The sequence below is a fragment of the Dermacentor albipictus genome, chromosome 3, assembly GCF_038994185.2.
Source record: "Dermacentor albipictus isolate Rhodes 1998 colony chromosome 3, USDA_Dalb.pri_finalv2, whole genome shotgun sequence".
In the NCBI taxonomy this organism is placed as follows: domain Eukaryota; kingdom Metazoa; phylum Arthropoda; class Arachnida; order Ixodida; family Ixodidae; genus Dermacentor; species Dermacentor albipictus.
In genome coordinates this window covers 18,666,550-18,685,571 of record NC_091823.1, presented here as the reverse complement: position 1 = coordinate 18,685,571, position 19,022 = coordinate 18,666,550, and the positions used below count along the sequence as shown (strand labels likewise).

General features: G+C 44.0%; 1 protein-coding gene across 7 annotated transcripts in view; it reads left to right on the top strand.

Annotated features, from left to right (window-relative positions):
• LOC135896952 (pericentriolar material 1 protein-like) overlaps positions 1-19,022 on the top strand; it is a 115,490-nt gene that overhangs the window by 58,967 nt on the left and 37,501 nt on the right. For all 7 annotated transcript variants that reach the window (XM_070535176.1, XM_070535174.1, XM_070535177.1 and 4 more), the window contains 5 exons: positions 2,344-2,453; positions 5,492-5,678; positions 11,756-11,898; positions 15,005-15,223; positions 15,849-15,968. In XM_070535176.1, the coding sequence (XP_070391277.1) occupies positions 2,344-2,453; positions 5,492-5,678; positions 11,756-11,898; positions 15,005-15,223; positions 15,849-15,968 (779 nt within the window). The remainder of the gene's footprint in view (positions 1-2,343; positions 2,454-5,491; positions 5,679-11,755; positions 11,899-15,004; positions 15,224-15,848; positions 15,969-19,022) is intronic.

Genomic DNA, 19,022 nt, shown 5'->3' with positions numbered 1-19,022 from the left:
ACAGAACTTGCATAGTCCCAGCATTTAGTTTTAGGCGAAAGCAACATCGCTGCTAAATAGAGGTGCAAGCGTGCAACAAGCGAAAATTCAGGAACCAGATATCCCGGAAGCCAAATGACCGGAAACAGAAACACCAGAAGCGGAAGTTGAAGAAGCGGAACTGGTATGAGTGGCAAATCAGGGAACAGCGGTGCACATCAAAGGTTGGCACTATCTGCGCTGGCATGTGGATAAAGGGGCTGTAGCTGAGCCCATAGCACTGCAAATACGTCACAAAAGAGTAAAATTGGCGCCAGCATCCAACAGAAACAAAGTAGCAGGGTCCGCATCACCATAGTCATCATCGAAAATAGTATGTGAATGACAGCAACGCCGAAATGCTTGTCCCCTATTTGTGTTTTTAAAGCCTTTATTCTTGCGTTTACCTCCACGCATCACAACGCTTTGGCCGCCTGCCTTCATGACTGTGTAGTTGCCATCCCTGCATGATTGCATCGATAGCGACCGCGGTTACATTTGTAGCGGTTGTGGCAAACAGTAGTTTCATAGTGACTCTGTGCATGCGTTAGTCACGGGCCTTCAAAACTGCATAGATGCCATCCATGATGGTGTTGATAGCGACCACAGTTTCATCCACTGCGGTTGCGGCAAACAGTAGCGTCATTTTGACTCTGCACAAAGCTGTCAAAGATGAAGAGCACTGGCTAAAAGTGTAGCAGTTTGGGCGAGTTGGTATGTCATGACTTTTTTAGGCATGTAGCGCAGCTCAGAACAAGCAAAAAGGAAGGTGGAAGGGGTAATGAAAAGGAACAGAGAACAGGGAGCTCAGAACGAGCAAAAAGGAAGGTGGAAGGGGTAATGAAAAGAAACAGAGAACAGGGTGGGTGCTCCCTGTTCTCCGCTCCTTTTCATTACCCCTTCCATCTTCGTTTTTGCTTGTTCTGAGCTGCACCACAAGCCTAAAAAAAAAAGCACTGGCTACATTGTGATGGACGGATGATCTGTTGGCGAGCAGTTCACTGGCGAAATAATTATTGGATGTCGCATGGTAGTGAAAAGCATTCTCAGATGCAGCTGTGCTGACAAGGAAGTCACGAGGCCTTCACCGCTGTAACCGCTAATCAGTGATGAGATGACAAGAATTGCGGTCTCCGGAATGCGTTTCAGCAAAATAAAATTAAGATTTGCTGATTCATTCATTAAATAAAAGCGTATTGACGTAGTAAGCATTTGTTAATTGTTTTCTTGATACCCTCAATATTTTGGCATTCGATTAATTCGGACCTTTTTTTCCGGTCCCATGAAATTTGAATTAATGAGGTGACACTGTTGTACGTAAATACCCAAGAAAATGAAGGCACGTAGCATATACCACAGTCCGTCATCAGAGGCACCACAGCACATGTCATGCAGAGGGCATGGGTATTGTTCGCATTGACATCAAGTTGTCAATTTAACTATACTTCTTCACTACATTTTATTAGACAGTTTATTTGAACAAAAGAACTTCGTTTCCCTCAAGCTTTGCTTAGCTTTCATGTCTGTTAGCTTTACGTAGTACTAAATAGTATTGAGCTTATGAGTCATGAGGGAAGTAGTGGCCGAATACTGCACCAGGGAGACTAATTCCCTAATTCCTGTTCTCTTGAGGCAGTGCCTTTGTTGAAGCTTAGTGGACCTTCCTGATTTGGTTGAACCCGGTCTAGTATAGCACCACTGGCTCTTGCCAATGTCCTTTTTTTTTTTCAGTGTCAGGCGCCATTCCAAGCCTGAAAATGTAGTGGACTAGAGGAGGATTCAAATTAACAACGTTCGCATTTGTGCAAGCACAAGTTGGAATCAGCTAGCACAAGACGGGGGTAATTGGAGATCGCAGGAAGATGCCTTCATTCTGCAGCGGACTTAAATAAAGATAGGCTTATGATGATGATGATGAAATATTGAGCATCTCGGTTTCCTTGATGTTCGTCACACATTTCAAGTAGAGTTTTCCACTGTGCTCATCTGCTCATTCATACTTAGTAGCAGCCTGATGATGACAATCTACAACTGATCACAGCAAACTCTCTTTTACTTTATTCTTAGTTTCATGTGAATTGTTCGTGTTAGAAACAAAAACCTTGAATTAATTTTTTCTAGATTTCTGTGTCCATTTGTCATGCAGTTGACTGCTTCGTATCTTCCTTGAGTTCTCATCTATACCCTTTTGGTTCTCTTGTAAAAAACAGGTTGCGTTCTTTTCAGCACACCATAGTCAAATTTTGCTAGTTGTGATCATTGTTAGTTGGGTCACTTGGCAGAATTCTAAAATGGTGCTTCTCCCTATTGTTACTTTTGCTGCAGTTAACGGCACATATAGTGGGAGCAGTCAGTGGGGCCTTTGGCATGGTGCTGCTGGCATCATCGGTGCACCTTTGCAACGTCAGCATTCATCTGGCCTCCAGGGTGAACCGGTGAGTGTTGATATTCAAGTTTTGTTTCTACTCTCTGGAACCTCTTTTTCTGCACAGCAAGAAAAACTTATCCTCATAAAAACGCATGATAGGCACTTGGAGGCGCGCAACTTGCTTTGCACTCATATCGGTCTTGTGGCCAGTCAATGCGGGCTTTTTAGGGTTAGCATTGTGATCAGCATATCAAACACCATTCCTAAGCATGAGTGATTTGTGACATTTGTGTGCAAAAAAATTAACATTTGTACGTTCAACATGGCCTTGGAGGAATAAATTGGTAGGTTCCCACTTTTGACAATTTCAGGAAACTGTCCATGGCAGAGTGTTCAAATAAGCTTCAGATAGGCATATTTTATAGTATTTCTAATTATCGATGTACAGTCGAATCCACTTATAACAATATTCAAGTGCCACGAAAATTACATTGTTATAACCGATAATTGTTATAACTGGGTTGCATGAAAAAATCAAAATAGGGGGATAGCAGAGATGGTGTGAGAAAACTATAATGGCGGGCACGCCAGTGTCCCTCCCCACCACCTTCCTCCATCCGGCTGCAGATTGTGTTCATTCGTTTAACTGCTTCCTGGGCGCGCCGATCGTGTGTAACAAGCCGTGGCTGTTAGCGTTAAAGAATGGCACTGCTATAACAACTGCAAAGAGGGGTCATGGGTGGCAAGTGATATGTGAGCACCACCGAGGCATCGTTTTGTGGTGGCTTCAAAAGGGGCCTTTCAAAAATTGCAAGGAGGTTGCCACGGCAGCCTGTCAGCTTGAAAAATCCAGAAGAAACACTGAGGCAAGATCGCCACAAGCATCTCGCCACGTACTTCTCATGACTTGCACGAGAAAACCCTATCACTGTCAGCCTTGCATGCTTTGCAAAGCTTGGCGACATCCTTCTCCAAGGCATCCAGGTGCTCCACGTAGTGCAGCGGAAGGTTCTTCGCGAAAACAAAGCCCCGGAGGAACTGAATCCTCTGCCGGGCCTTGAGGCAGCCAGCCCTACCGTGTCATCATTGCAGTCGTCGCCTTCGCTATCCAATGCAAGAATGTTCGCACCGATTGCCTCATCAGTAACTGCTACCTGGGCGCGCCGATCGTGTGTGACAAGCCGTGGCTGTCAGCATTAAAGAATGGCACTGCTATAACAACTGCAAAGAGGGGTCATGGGTGGCAAGCGATATGTGAGCACCACTGAGGCATCGTTTTGTGGTGGCTCCAAAAGGGGCCTTTCAAAAATTGCGAGAAGGTTGCCACAGCAGCCTGTCAGCTTGAAAAATCCAGAGGCAACGCTGAGGCAAGATCGCCACAAGCATCTCGCCACGTACTTCTCATGGCTTGCATGATAAAACCCTATCACCGTCAGCATTGAATGCTTTGCAAAGCTTGGTGACATCCTTCTCCAAGGCATCCAGGTGCTCCACGTAGTGCAGCGGAAGGTTCTTCACGAAAACAAAGCCCCGGAGGAACTGAATCCTCTGCTGGGCCTTGAGGCAGCCTGCCTTACCGTGACATCATTGCAGTCGTCGCCGTCGCTATCCAATGCGAGAATGTTCGCACCGATCGCCTCATCGGTTAGAAGCACTTAGTTCCCAAATCTGTAGCCATGCGCTTTCTTTTCACCGGCAACATCGTGCGTTGCTAATGATCATCGGGCGTATCAGCCATCTTCTGCTTCGGCGACAAGTCGAACCAACTGTTGGTCAAATGAGGCAGAGAAACCGCGTGGTCAGGAACAATTTTGACGCAGCCAACAAAGACGAACATGAGAAATTAAGCTGTTTGCAGAACTGCGCTGAATGAGGAACCAGCGAGCAATCTGCGAGTAGTGCAGTTGGCGCTATGCATTCGTGTTTCGAAGGGTGGGGCAGCTTAGAGCTATGGGCACAGCCCATTTGTGTTTGGAGATGTGGAAGGGCGACGGGAAAGAGGCACGCAGAGATGGCTGGAAAATGAGCACGCGGCGGCTGTTGAAGCAGCGGTCCATCATGCCGCAGCTAGAATTTCTCGTTTTCTCTTTCTTCTTTTTCAAGGATTTCCCATTTTACTGCCTTTCGGCATAGACACCCAGCAACCAGACTTTATCGTCATAACTGATAATGTGACATTGGGGCATTGTAGTAAGTGGCTTATTTCCGCACGGAAAACATACAAAAGTTGACGGTGCAGCAGCTTCTCATTGTTATAACTGATGTATTGTTAAAACCGGTATCGTTACAAGTGGGTTCGACTCTATTGAACACTTAATTGCCTTCGAATATATTCAGGACCAACTTGCCAGGGAAAATGGCTGTTCAATATTCGAAAACCATTTAAAAAGCATTCGGTATTCAATTCAATTTGCTTTTGGTGCTACTCAATTTGGGCTCTATTTGGTGTGTTAGCATAGCTTTACATATCAGAGAAGCAATATCTAAAGGTAGGAGAAAAAACAGTGTTGTGGCATATATTTCTGGGGGGGGGGGGGGGGGCTATGTTGAAAATAGTGTAAGGTACGTAGAATAGTATGTATATTTGTAATTGCCTGCATGTACCTTATTTTGGCTAATAAAAAATAGGGGCAAGGACTTTCTGATTCGCCCTTCTATGATGAATGATCACATACTATCTAAAGCAGAATTTTCCACATTTGGCTAACCTCCACAGCAACCGTGTTTTAGTAGGAACATAGGGGCACCAGAATTAGTGCTAGTCTCATTTCTCCATTGAGGTACGAGAGATGAGCTGAAAAGTGGTAAAAAACATGCCTTAAAATGTTTTGCAGCCTTTGCAAGTTACAGCTATTAAGCCCTTTACAATCCCTGCAAATTTGAACTGCAATAACTTTTATACTGAGTCATGATAAAACATTTGTGCATACTGGCAATCTCTAGCCATTGTAGCCTTTGTGCCACTAAACCCCATTGATAAAAATAAAAACCCATGTTCAGCTTGCTTAAAATAACTTTCATATTACTTAACTTAAATAACTCTCATATTATACCAGTTTTTTTAGAATTTAAATAAAAGCTTTTGCATTGCTTTGTTGTACATAGTCACAGGCACCTCCTGAAGTTGAAGGTCTTCAGTCCATGCCTGGAGTATCGGGGCTTCCAACGGTTCCAGGATGGCACCAGCTCTCACACCACCTTCTGCAGCAGCTGGAGCACACCAATGCAATGTGCCAGTCAATTCTGCAAGAGCAACAGGCATTTAGCACCTCTGCAGCTGCCATGTCACCAGGTGAAGCCTGAAGATGGCATGCATCTCTCCCAAGACACTTACAATCTTTTCACATCTGTGGCCTGCACTTCAAATTACAGCACTTTGAAAAAATAAGAAAGAAGGGAAGAAAATGTATGTCTATAGTTCAAGTTCAACATTTAAAAAGACACTAAAAAGAAACGGTAAATTAGATTAGGCTGATGAGGTATCCCTTCAAAGCTCTGTCTTCATTAATTTCACAGTAATAGGTTGATTATAATAGAGAAAAGGGAGGTTTAAGTTCTATTTCTTAAATTTCATGCTGAAACCCTAGTTCTGGTATGCCAGTGTGACACGTTTAAGAGTTCTTTTTTTTGTATTTGTGTCATTGAGGCTCAGTAAAAGCTTTCGTAACTATGTTCAATGCTTGCCTTCTTTGTTTACAGCAGTAGTCTATCTTTCCCTATAAAAAGCTATAATTATTACGCGTGTGCAAATACTCAAATATTAGCGTTCAAATAATTCAAATTGCAAATCAGATATCTGATATTAAATTTCTCGAATATTAAATTTTTCGAATATCGACACCTTCGATGAACGATCCGGCCGTGGTCGGTGCCTTGACATGCGCAGCATTCCCACGGCATGTGATGTTTATCGATACGAGGTTTGACCAGATCGACTGGACCGATAAAGAAACTATTAATGCTACGCGAACAGAGGGACCAATAAAAGAAGCGCGGAAGCATGTGTAAAGATTGGGTCAATCAGCCACTGGAAAGTATACCAATTGCACCCAATTTGCGAGTTCAGTGATCACACACGCAGATTCACACAGTTAGAAATTTTCTACCCACATGCTAGCACACAGATGAATTTGGCATGCGGGCATGCGGTGAGACCCGAACACCACTTCAACGGCCGTCAATATAACCCATATGCGTGATCTCACAACCGATAGCTAATGAGCTACCTGTAGAAACATATCCACGACAAGCTTTCCACGGCGGTTTGCGCCTGTTATCACAGTGGCCAGTGGCGAATTTTGTCATGACTACTCCATCACTCATACTGTCTAGCCTGTTAGGACTGATCAGAGCTACATTGTCGGGTGTTCGTGACTAAAGTTATGGTTACCAACTCAATGCAGTTCTGTTCACAGCGGTCGCACAACCCTCAGAAAGCCGACAAACCACCTCACCAACAAAAGCGAGGGCACGGGATGACCGTTGCATATTCACAGCTGGCATCCTTGTGAAATGCAGTAAATGCTCGTTAATTCTGCGGGGATTCTACGAAAATTCAAATTATACGAAATTCAAGCTAATGAAAGTCAGAGAAAAAAAATAGCTCGGTTAAGGCGCATATATAGGCCAACAAAGCATGATTGCGCAAGTGCTACGTCACATTGGCGAGAACAGCGTTTATGCACGTAGTGCGAGCCGATGGACGCGCCACTGGTGGCGGCCCTGCGTAGTACACTTGGGGAAAGGAACCATCCACATGCCGTAGTTTTCTGTGTCAGTGATCTTGCTTCCCTGTCATATTCACGTTTTCAAAGCAAAATAAGTAACAACCTTTGCATGTGTAGGGCGGCCAAAGCTTCAAAGAATGTCGAAGAACAATAGTTGCGCGGTGGGGTGCCGAATACCGGCAATAACGGGATGATGGTACGGTTCTAATCATTCCCTGCAAAGCCTCATCAGCGGGAGCAACGGTAGCAATGGATTGCCCCGTTCAGCAGGAAATGCCTTCTCATCCTTTCCTTTGTCGTGTCGGTGTTTTCTACACTCGATCATATTTAGACGGGTAAGCAATGAAGTTCGTCTGCAGTGCAACATGCAGTTTAAAGGCATTTCGCTAAAGTTCCGAATGCTGTTCGCTGCTGCTACCGTTACCACTTCTTTACCACGTGGAGCTAGCTAGGCAGCACAACTGCACGAGGGCATTGTGTTGTACATTAAAGCTGCTGAAGCTTGCAAGAACTGAAATTGTTGGTTTTATGCGGCCTAGTAAATCCTCACACCAGCTGTCACGCACTTCATGTTATTGCATTTATTTTACACGTGGCTTCGCGCAAGTTGAACTGTTGCGAGTTGATTCATGCATAACTATTTATTTCTCTCTCTCTCTCTCTTTTATTTGAGTGCGAGGTTTTCACTCCGCCTCGTTTGTAAAGGGTCTAAATGACACTATGTCTTATCAGAACAATACCAAGCAAGTGCTTCTTTAAAGGTATTACAGACTTTCAACTTGCTTGTGTTTACAAATGTCGCGACTGTTCACGCCATCATTAAAGAATGCTGCTTTCTTGAACGAGCCAAAAGCCGACACCTTGCACATCAGTTCCAGCACTTGCCGAATACTGCAGTGGCATCATCGTGTGATGGTCTCTTTCGTCCAGCCAGCACTTGCGGTAATCTTACACGCATCCTTCGCCTTGAACTCAAGGCGGGCGATAGCCAGCATGGGTATCAGGAGATAGCCAGCATGGGTATCTACTCTGTTTCCTCAGCTCCACGCTCTGATGTCCAGCCACATTTTGCAACTCCACCTCAACCCCTATCCGACTTCCCTCCACAGTTCCTCTATGCGTCCACATGGCAAACTCCTGACGACGAGCCTATATGTTTTCATTATCACTGTGTTGGCCTTATCTCCCATCACTGCCGAAGTCGCTGGAGTTCTACATCACAGAAAAGTTTTTCTGGTTACTTTACTGCACGTGGCCGCTATTGCTAGTATATGCCCAGCTCTGACCAAGTTGCCCCTCAAGAACATGTGGCTGAGCCTTGCTACTCGCACTTGCCTTCGCCCCAATGCCACCAGTGTCACTCCCCTTAGCCCTGTTGACCAGTTGTGCAACTGGTGTCACGGACTTCTTGTTACGTGACATTCTATTGCGTCGTGGCGCCCCGAGACAATTGCTCGCTGACCGTGGCCGTTACTTTCTCTCTCGTGTCATTGCCAACATACTGTGTTCGACTCAACACAAACTGACCACTTACCATCCCCAGACCAACGGCCTTATGGAACGCTTTAACCGCAATTCTGACAGACATGCTTGCTATATATGTATTGCCGGACCTCCACGATTGAGACCTTGCTCTTCCCTACGTAACTTTTGTGTGTAATTGCTCTCGTCATGACATCGCTGTATTTTCGCCTTTCCTCTTATTGTACAAACGAGTTCTGACTTTACCTTTCGACACTGTGCTCCTACCATCTGCCACTTCCACTAGCAAGTATGCACCTGATGCCATCACGCGGGCTGACCACGTCCTTCAGCTTGCCCATGCTTGGCTTACCGCGTCACAAAGGAACCAGAGATGGTATGATGCTTTGCACCACAAAGTGACTTCCTCTCTTGCTGTGCTTCTGCCTCTCTAGTTCCCTTCTCACTGTATGGGCCTCTCCGAAAAACTTATTTCCCAGTGCACGGAACCGTACCGTGTGCTGCGCCAAGTGACACCTGTCAGCTACAAGATTGCCCCTGTCAGTTCCACCTCGTCGTCTCTCCTTCCATCCAGTGACATTGTTCACGTATCAAGGCTCAAGATCTACCACTGTGCTTCCAACAGCTCTTTTTAGAGCTCCTGGACGGTGCTTTTGCCGCCGGGGGTAATGCTACGGAAAAGTTATTTCATTGACCGAGACCAGGCCTATAGAGATGATAAGGACGACATTATAGTCTGGCATGGGCTGTTTGTTCTGGGCAAGAACACATGTGCATGCACTTGTACATATTCCTGTATATAGTCATTCTCGTGCATCTGTATACGTAACAGTATTTAGGACAACTTCGCTATTTGTTCAGCTTCACGGAGGAAAAAAGCACTTAATTTGATTTCATGGACATTCTATCGATAAGAAATATTTTCAACACCTTCGTATATGAACTGAGTTTTTATTAGTGCTGGAATACTAATTTGTTGTTCCCTTTAATAAGAGCAGTGCATGCCATGCATCTCGATTCATAAGTACCTTAGTTACTGATAGCTGGCAAGATTCTTGTTAAGTATGTGATTAGCTTCCTGAGCATGTGCAGCACTATGTTTTTTGCACAAAATTTGGAAGCACAAGAACTGGTGTTAAATTTTCTGATATTTGATATTCGGCTTTGTTTATCGGTATTTGAGTCGATTCAATATTGGATTTGAAATCTACTATTCGGTATTCGCACACCCCTACTAATTAGGCCTGAGCAGACACTGTCAAAGTTAACGATGTCATGGCAAGCTGGCGCTACAACTTCAAGCTGGCAATGCTACAAGGTCTTTTGTTTCAATGCAGTTAGCATTCTTAAGGAACTTCACCCACTTTGCAGAATGAATTTATGTATGTATGCTGTCCTTATCTAAGCTCTTTAATGCTGTTCTCCAGTGAAAAGGAAGTATTTAAAATTTCTTCTGTGCTGGGTGGAATTGAAGCTGCGTCACACAGGTTCCTCAAGCACAGTAGTTTGATGCTTTAGCATGCTGCACTACAAATGCCTGCGGCCAATTAGGCAATGATTCTCAATGTTTGTGAGCACTGGCGCACCACGCCTCTCAGAGGTCACGTGCAGACTTTGCGGCGGCGGCACTAGATGGCGCAGCATGTCCAGAGGGAAGCATGAGAGAGGAGCAAGGGATCGGTACACAGTACACGTCCCATACATGAAGCCTTTCTCAGTGTATGCGCACTCCGGCATGCCACGCATCTTGGAGGCCAAGTGCCATCTTCGCGGTCACTCTGTTAGGCGGTGCAGTGTGTCCAGAGGGAAGTAAGAGAGGCTGCAATACACATCTCAGACATGATGTGTTTAAGCGGTGGCAATACAGCGTGTTGCTACATTTCTTGATTGCAAACTGAATTTACGTCAGCATTGATTGTTAGGTGGGTACTGTCGTAATTTTTATTTGCATCTTTTTTGGCATATCAAGCCCCTTCACACTGTAAGAGTGACTTTTTTTGGTATTGAAGAAAGTTAATTTACTAATGCAGCGTAGGATATTTTCTTCTTTATTATCCCTTTAAACCTTGTCGTCTCCAATGTCTTCTGTAGCCCAACAAAAGGGTACATTGAAGCATTTGTTGCTAAGTCTTCTTGATCAGTGTTTTATAATCATCCTTCCTTTTTTTGCTGAACTGACACTGTGTTTTGTGCTTCTGAATGATAAAAGACATGCAAAAATCAAGAAAAGTTTTTCAGAGGAGTTCTTGTCAGCTTATTGAAGGCTTTTTCATGGATTCCCAACAACTCGGAGCATTGGGCTAGCATATGCTTCTCCCGACTTCTTAATTCACAGTCATAATGATGTGAAGTATGGCCACAAGTTGTTTAATGGGCATTTTTGTGCCGCCTAGGTAGGTGATATGCCTTTAAGAGGGCCCTGAACGACATTTTATCGAAGAAATGCACGTGAACTTAAATTAGACTATTTCAGAAATACATTGCCGCAAAAATTTTGTCAGTGCGTTCAGCAGAAGTAATTATTGACACTAAAACAGCATTCTCGGTGCTTCTGCTCCTTCTTCAATGATTTTCACTGCAAAGGCTACGGCGAAGCAGGGTGTGTCCGCAGCGCTCCTCCTACTGAACGTCATCATGGTGCACAATTCATATTTAATTTTGGGTGTTCATATAAACGCCACTATTTCCGTTTTGGTGCCTACAACGTGCCAAATATGGTTGTGCTCAGCAAACCACAGTGTGCTCATCCAGTGGACTTGTCGTGGCATCCCACGGCGGCCCCGGTATCTATGCTACATAGCAAACTACAACTACATGCAATTGCAGCGAGTATGTGCAGCGTTTGCTTTGTGCACAACAGGGCTTGAGTGCGCACTCACGCTCATATGCTCCTGTCTGGCTGTGCTACATGGTGCGGACTGGCTTTGTCCTGAACCAGCTTTGTTACCTCGCCCTCCAGGAAGGATTTTAATAAACACTCTCGTCAGATACATAAACAACGTCAGAAGACTATGACGCAGGAGGAAAAGATTAGCCCAAAAGGATGCGGTGTGCAACTTAGGAGTGCTTTTTCTTTTGTTCTGTCGCTTTTTTTTTTTCTTCTTGACACATGATTTACAAAGTGTGTCATAGTGTGGTAAGAAATCTGATTGCATTTCAGGTCCACAATTTCGAGTTCCAAACATGGACATCCTGCACCACTATGCAATTCAGCAGCAACTGCTTCTGAGCATCATTCACTGCTACCAACTCTTGAGTATCCAGCAGATGGAGATCAGCCATTTGCAGCAGGCAGCCCACCAGGTTAGCTGGCTCATTCCTGGTGCACATATTCTTTGCAGTCGCGAATTATGATAGACTCAAAAATGCGTCAAATTTACAGAATACTAGTATAGTACTAAGGTACCACAGACTCCATCGAAATATGTCAAAGTGGTAGGGTGATCCTTGTGTATCTTCTAGTGAGTCCTTATAATTACAGAGTAAATGTTTGCATGCATTCACGATGCATTTCTACATGAAAATAATTTAATATTCAGCTGAAAAAACGTGGACCAGTGAATCATCGGCTGCAGGCAATATGAGGAAGAAAAAAATATTCCTTCATCACTGTCAATGGAATACAGCTCTTCAAGTGTCCCATCAGGCAAGGTAGTGCCCTCAGTAAAGTAGTCGCATGTAGCAATACTCTGTGCACAACGGGAAATGGAGACACATTGGGTAAACAGGGGGTTTAATTTACTTGCTGCTGAATTTCCCTAGTTCTTCCCTTGTCACTGCTGGGTTCAACTTGCAAAAACAAGTTGCTTGCACAAATGTGTATGCTGTGACTGAAAAGAATACATGTTTCATATTTAGTTGTATCTGTTGTAACCAGTCATTGTGGTACATATTAGTTTCAGATCATACTTCTGCAACATCCATTTCTTGAACTTTGATCAGGTGTTCCCTCCCTTTCATACTGAACAGATCTGTGTGGTGGTAATGTAGCTACTGCTTTTTTGTTGTTGTTTTGTGCTTGTAATAAATTTTACTTCAAGAAATTCTAGCTTTCCGTGATATGTACCTTGTGTAGGGTTGACTGATTAACATAGGTGCACCTAGTGCATAGATGCAGCCTTAGTGCATTTGTCTTTTGCATTATGCTGCTGTCAAAATGTTACTGTGCTGCCAAGGGTCGAATCAGTGACCTGGTGCCATGTTTAGTTCTAAGTTACCGTAGTCAAATAGAAAAGCTAAGAAAGCAAAAGCCATCTCTAGAAGGGAAAAAAGACTTTTGTCCACATTGTGAAGTTTTGGAGCGACACCATTGATTGACGAACTGAGTGACATTCTACGCATACAGTTAAACCTCTATATAACGAAGTTGGTAATATCGACAATTTGCTTCGTTATATCGAAATTTGGTTCTATTATAAAATTAACCTTTTATGCGAACAAGTGCAGTTGTCAATAGATTTTTTCTTACACAGAAGGGGCTGCAAAATTTTTCTGAATATTGGGCAAATGAAGAAAGCAAATTTAACTGGAAAAAAAATTCATCTTGTTGAACGTCAGAATGGGGAATAAAAGATATGGTTTCATGGCATGTCTATGATATCTTCACATCGGTGGTAAGAATTAAGAAAATCCAAAAATCCAGCCACGCTTTCACGTCTACTCCGCCCTCACGGCTGGTAGGGTCATCCGCAGTGGAACGATGCTATCATGAAAAGCGCTGGCAGCGGGGAGTGAATGCTTCATCTGCATCTCGCTTCAACGCGTCTCTGAAACTCGAGATTACACAGCCTCCAGCACTAAACCCATGTTAAGACAGCGCACATGATGCCACGCCATCTCGATATGCCCACTCTTTGCACATGCGGCAGATTGCCTCTGAAACAGGCCGTGCCCACTCTGAGAGCTACATGCAGCCACGGCCGCACTAGACAAGGAGACACGCACCAACTGTCCCAATTTTCCCCCATAGTGCCTTGGTATGTTGCACTTCAACAAAAACTGCAGTCGGTTGAGAATGCTACAGTAAAGCCTCATTCACACGTATTTACAAAAAACACAAGATAAACATACTAACCGGGGAAGCATACGATTGGAAGTCACTCAAAAAATTCAGCTGTCTCAAGTGTAATCGACATCTGCGTAATGTGAAGCGTTGTATGAATAGTTACAACACGGGGTGCCGGTGTGCCCTGATCTTGTGCGACTCGAGCGGCCCGAGATGCGCATTGTCGTTTTTGCGGCTTTGGCAAGCTTACGTTTGCGCTCCTCGAATTCCCATGACATGGGCAGTCAAGTACTGTGAGCAAGCTGCCATTGCAGGTGCCTACTGCTCTCAATCGTACATGCCTTGCAACTTTTCTTGTTTACACGGGATCTCGTGGCTGGAAAACGTACCATACAATTACAGTTTGGCGATATAAAAAACGTTGGTGCAGAAAGATTTCTTTTTTTTTTTTCGGGAACGTGTTAAGCCGGTGAAATAGAAGTGTAACTTTTTTGCATTCTAGATAGTGACCATTGTCACTGGGCAATCCTACAAAACTAAATTCTACTGTATTGTTATGCTTTATGTGCTCAGAACAAAATTTGCAGTGAAGCAACATTTTTTTAATTCCGGTAGTTGCCAAAACATAGTCAGTAATATATGTTCGCACATGCAACATTCTCGGTCTGTCATCAAGACTGTATCGCAATTAAGCACACATACAAGCCTTCGCTAGTTGTCTCTTCCTGTTAATAAATTGGGCATTAGGGGACAAGAATAACAAGCACAGCAGTGTGATGACATGATGCACGGAAAGTCACTTAATCATCCCCAACTCACTCATACTCGTAACTGTTCACATCACATTCGTAGCGGAGTTAAACATCTATTTTTCAAAGCCGAGTAGCCTAATCCGTAAAAACAGTAGTAATCCGTAAAACAGTCAAAGGTAGCCTTTTATTTGGTAAAAGACACTGTCCCCACAACACAAGAACTCTTGTTTCCCCTTATTGGTACTGCAGAGTATGCTGATGTGGCATAGTATTGGAGGATATTTTCTCAGGTGTACCACAGCACACTTTGCTTCATATGTGCAATATGCTATCCTGTAGATTCAATAGACTTAGCACAAGCCCATTCCCCTTTTGTGCCAATTTAGGCGTCCAGCTCCACTCAGAAAGTGTCGTATGGCATCGGAGCCAGTAGTGCCATTTCATTTGCGCTCCACAACCTAACCGCTGTAAACTGTCTGTTTAATCCACTGACTGGCCTGTGCGGATGGCATCTAATGCACTTGAAAAGTGCATGAAGTGGCTAGGTGGTGCCCCCATTGTCAGACATTTCATGTGTATCATGTAGCACTGTAATGCCAGGCTTTAAAGTTGTGTGCTCACTGTGTGCCTGTGCTTTGATAAACTTCTGCAGCAAAGCTGCTCACCAAACGTAGATGAAGGCCTGAGGGGGCCCAACCTGCAGCCATTAGAGCAAGGGAGCCCCTACCTGGCGGAGCAGGATCCCACCACTGGTACCTGGATGCAGGGTGCAGCCGCAGCTGCCCTTCATGCCACTGGTCCCCAGGCACATCGTCCTCTGGTAACGGCTGAAGGCAGAGGTGCCCCTCCAGGAGCCACCCTCAACAACCAGGTCAGTTCCCATTAGATGGCAGCCATACGGTTTCTCCAGCCTCTTGCAGTTCTTTGGTTGTACCTTGGACTCTTGCTATACAGGTACAAATAAAATTAGTGTGTGGTATTCAAGAAAGCTTGAGGCACTGTTTGTAAGTATAGTTTAAAACCTAGCCTTAAGAAAACACGCACATTGAATGCATGTACACATGCATACCTTAATGAAACAATTCTCATTTATGTTGCTATTTATTCGAAATCCTACACCTCTGCTTATTGCAGAGGTGTAGTTCTCAGATGTACAGTCGCCGATCGATTTTTCTGACGCAGATGGAACTGCGAAAATGTTTTAATAATCAAGCAGTAAAGAAATGAACATTGATGCTGTAATCAAATTTTGTTGTTTCTTACAACAGCAGTGCAGCAAAAAAAATCATTTCTTTACAGAATTTCACTCTATGTTGTGCACCATTGAAATAATATATACTTGTGCTAATATCTCACGTGTGCTATTGGGACTTGACATTTGTCTTTTAAGTCAAAAATGAAAATAAGGTGAATTTGTTTTAACTCTGAAGTCATATTTCACGTGTGTATGCTCTGTATTAAACATACCAACTGCTTTGCCTGTATTCCTTTTGCAGGTGGTTCCAGGTAGTCGTGCCAACAATTTTTGGGATAATTTTAGGAGCTACTCTCGTCAAAACCTTCTGTCTAATCCTGGCACAGCACCAAAGACCAATGAGCTACCTGCCAATTTTCAGGTCTGTTTTTGCAAATATGTGACAGGCTGGCATGTGTACTTGATAGGTGACCAGGTGTAGGATATTTGTAGTTGCTCTCAACTTCTTTTTCATTAATGTTTTCACTTTTTACTTAAGTAACTGTACTTTCTGATCCTATGTATTGAGGTGCTACGGCTTTTTGTAAACAATATATTTTTCACCAGTATCGCTGATTAAAATGTAGCTGAGATTGTGGCAAGTAGATAAGCTGAGGCGGTAGTAATAGTAGTAATACATTAAAACCTTGTTAATACGGATCTCAAGGGAGCAAAAAAAATGTCCGAGTGTCAAATCATTGAATGAACAAAAACAGCACATTTACAGTTCTCTTATTGTCTACCTTTACTTCGCAACGAAGTCGGTCATTCCCATTTGTTTTTCGGGGATAGCTGAGCGGAAAGGACTACTAGTTTTCAGACCAGCTACAATCCCTCCAGTTCAAGCGTATTGCATGGAGCATCATAGCAGGACTCCTCTAAAACAGGTAAAGCATCTGCAGCTTCTTTTGCAGTACGACGCACCAGGAGTACATTGCTCGGGTCATATTTATCGGACACTTCATCTACCGCACCGAGGGTATCGCTGATGATCTCATCATCGCTTAACTAGCCGGCGATGACAGTGCTGTCATTAATGCCAACGTAGTCAGCAAGCTTAACTTCGAAGGAGAGCAGGCCAATGAATGCCAAATCGTCCTCCTCTTCTGGTGCTGCAGACTCCAAGCTTTCAGATGTCTCGGCCTGCACAAATCCACTATGTCTGAAACAGTTTGCCACCACTTCTGTTGGTGTATTCACCCACACGTGCAACAAGATATGTAGCGCACTCAGAAGCATGATGTTGTACTGCTACTTCTGGTATGTGCAGAGCAGCATGCGTTCCAACACTTGCTTATGGTACCTCTTCTTGACATATTGGATGATTCCCTGATCCATCGGTTGAAGGGCAGCGGTAGTGTTAGGAGGACTGAACACAAGCCAGATCGCCTCCAAATTCGAAGCGTTGCAGTGTGCAGTGCAATTGTCTATTATGAACAGCACCTTGCACTTCTTTGGTGCTTAAGTGTCAATCCAGGTTGCTCCTGCAGCCAGGCACAAACTAATGCTTTGTGATTTGCATGGTACTTGACAGGAAGGCGCTTGATGTAAAAACATCTCGGTTTCAGCACTTTCTTGATAACGAGAAGTGTAAGGCGCTTCGTGCCTGTCATGTTTGATGCCACCAGCATGTTCACCTGCTCCTTGCTTCTTTTACCACCAGTGCAAGGGTCCCCTTTGAATGCAATTGTTTTGTCAGGCGGCGCTTTGAAGAAGAGTGCCGTTTCATCATTGTTAAAGACATCATTGAGTTCGTAAGCTGCCACATGCTCTTTAAGCTGGAAGTTTTGCTAATCTTTAACAACTTCTTCGTTGACCTCATCCCTCTCCCTGCGCACAGCCTTCTGATGCCATAAACAAATCAGTATTCATTCAGAAGGCATAGCTCTCTGCTTACACACAGATAAGTGGTCCACTAAACGGCAGCTTCGTGTCACATGCAGCAGCAGTCCACCATAACAATGCTTCCTCCAACTGTGTGGAGGCTGTGGTTCGTAAACGCTTTAGACAGGCATAAAATTTCTCGCTCTCAAAGGCTTCCACTATTTGTGCCTCATTCTTGGCGTATGTGAGTAGAGTGCTTCTTTTTACACCAAACTGACACAGAACCTCTTCTTGGGAAGCACAGTCTTTCAGCATTTCGAGAATTTTTACTTTGGTCGCTAAATCCTTGGCTGCGTACTTCATGCGCTTAGCCAGTACCACCATCACTGCAGAGAGCAACAGCACAGTACCACCTCACGCACCAGCACAACACCGATGACAGTAGCGATGCATGCTTCAAAACCCTACCTTGAACGTATAGCAGCGCCTCCTTTCATACGTTTTTGGAAAGAAAAGCGGTTTCGGCGTTTCTGGCCCTTGAAAAATAATGACAGTAGTGATATGTGCTCTGAACTCACTTGTTCGTATACTAGCCCCTTCCTTGGCTTGCCACCAGTCTGAATTAACCGGTGCACACACAGTTTTTCATCAAATTAACTAACGTTTGCTGCCATAGGGCTTTCTACATTTTTGAAGGGAGGGAGTGGGGATGCCAAATTATCCAAATTTCTGAATTAACAGGGGCTGAATTAACAAGGTTTTATTGTATTGCAACGCCACTGCATTAAGAAGCGGCTGTAATCAAGCCTTGGGTATCTACCCATTTAATACACAACTAATTCCTGAATGTAGTGTCCGCAGTGTGAATTACAATCGTCAGAAATGGAAAGAACAACCCATGAACAGAACCCAATGAATAACTACATACTGCAACATTCAGATTTTTGCAAGAGCAGCCTGCCACAACTGTAATAGTGCAAAGCAAACCTCCAGAAACAGCCTTGTTTCTTTGTGTAAGGGTTGAGGTGTTGAAGGAACACCCTTTTCTGTACTGTTCTCAGGACACTTTATTATTTTTTTTTTCACCCTCTTACACCATAACAGGTGTAGCCTTCTGACAATGTGAATGTAAACTCTGCCTTCATGAGCTGTTTCACTACATTGTAGTGTCCATTGTCATGAAGCTGCACCTGAAGGCAAAACTTGAATATAATCAGTGAACTCACTTTGTGCCTGAACTTCTTCAGATCTTTTTCTTTTTTTGTGTGTGTTGAGATTATTGACCTGAAATACAGTTAATTCCTTATATCACTTTTTCTCACTTTTGTATTGGCAGTTTAGTTACAGTAGTGAACAAAGATATGATATTTCGCATTTGGGTCCTGTGAGCTAAACTGCCCAGAATGTTGCTGCGCTACGCCAGGCCACTAGCCTAGGGCAATAGTCTTTTTAACAAACATTGCCATCTCACATTATTCCCACCGCATAGCCAACCCACCATGGCGCACAATTTGCGCATTCCAAGAATGTATCGCAAGGAAACCATATATGCCAACCAATATGTCAAAATATGTGCGTGCTTATAAGAGAAATTTTAATGATACGGGGAGAG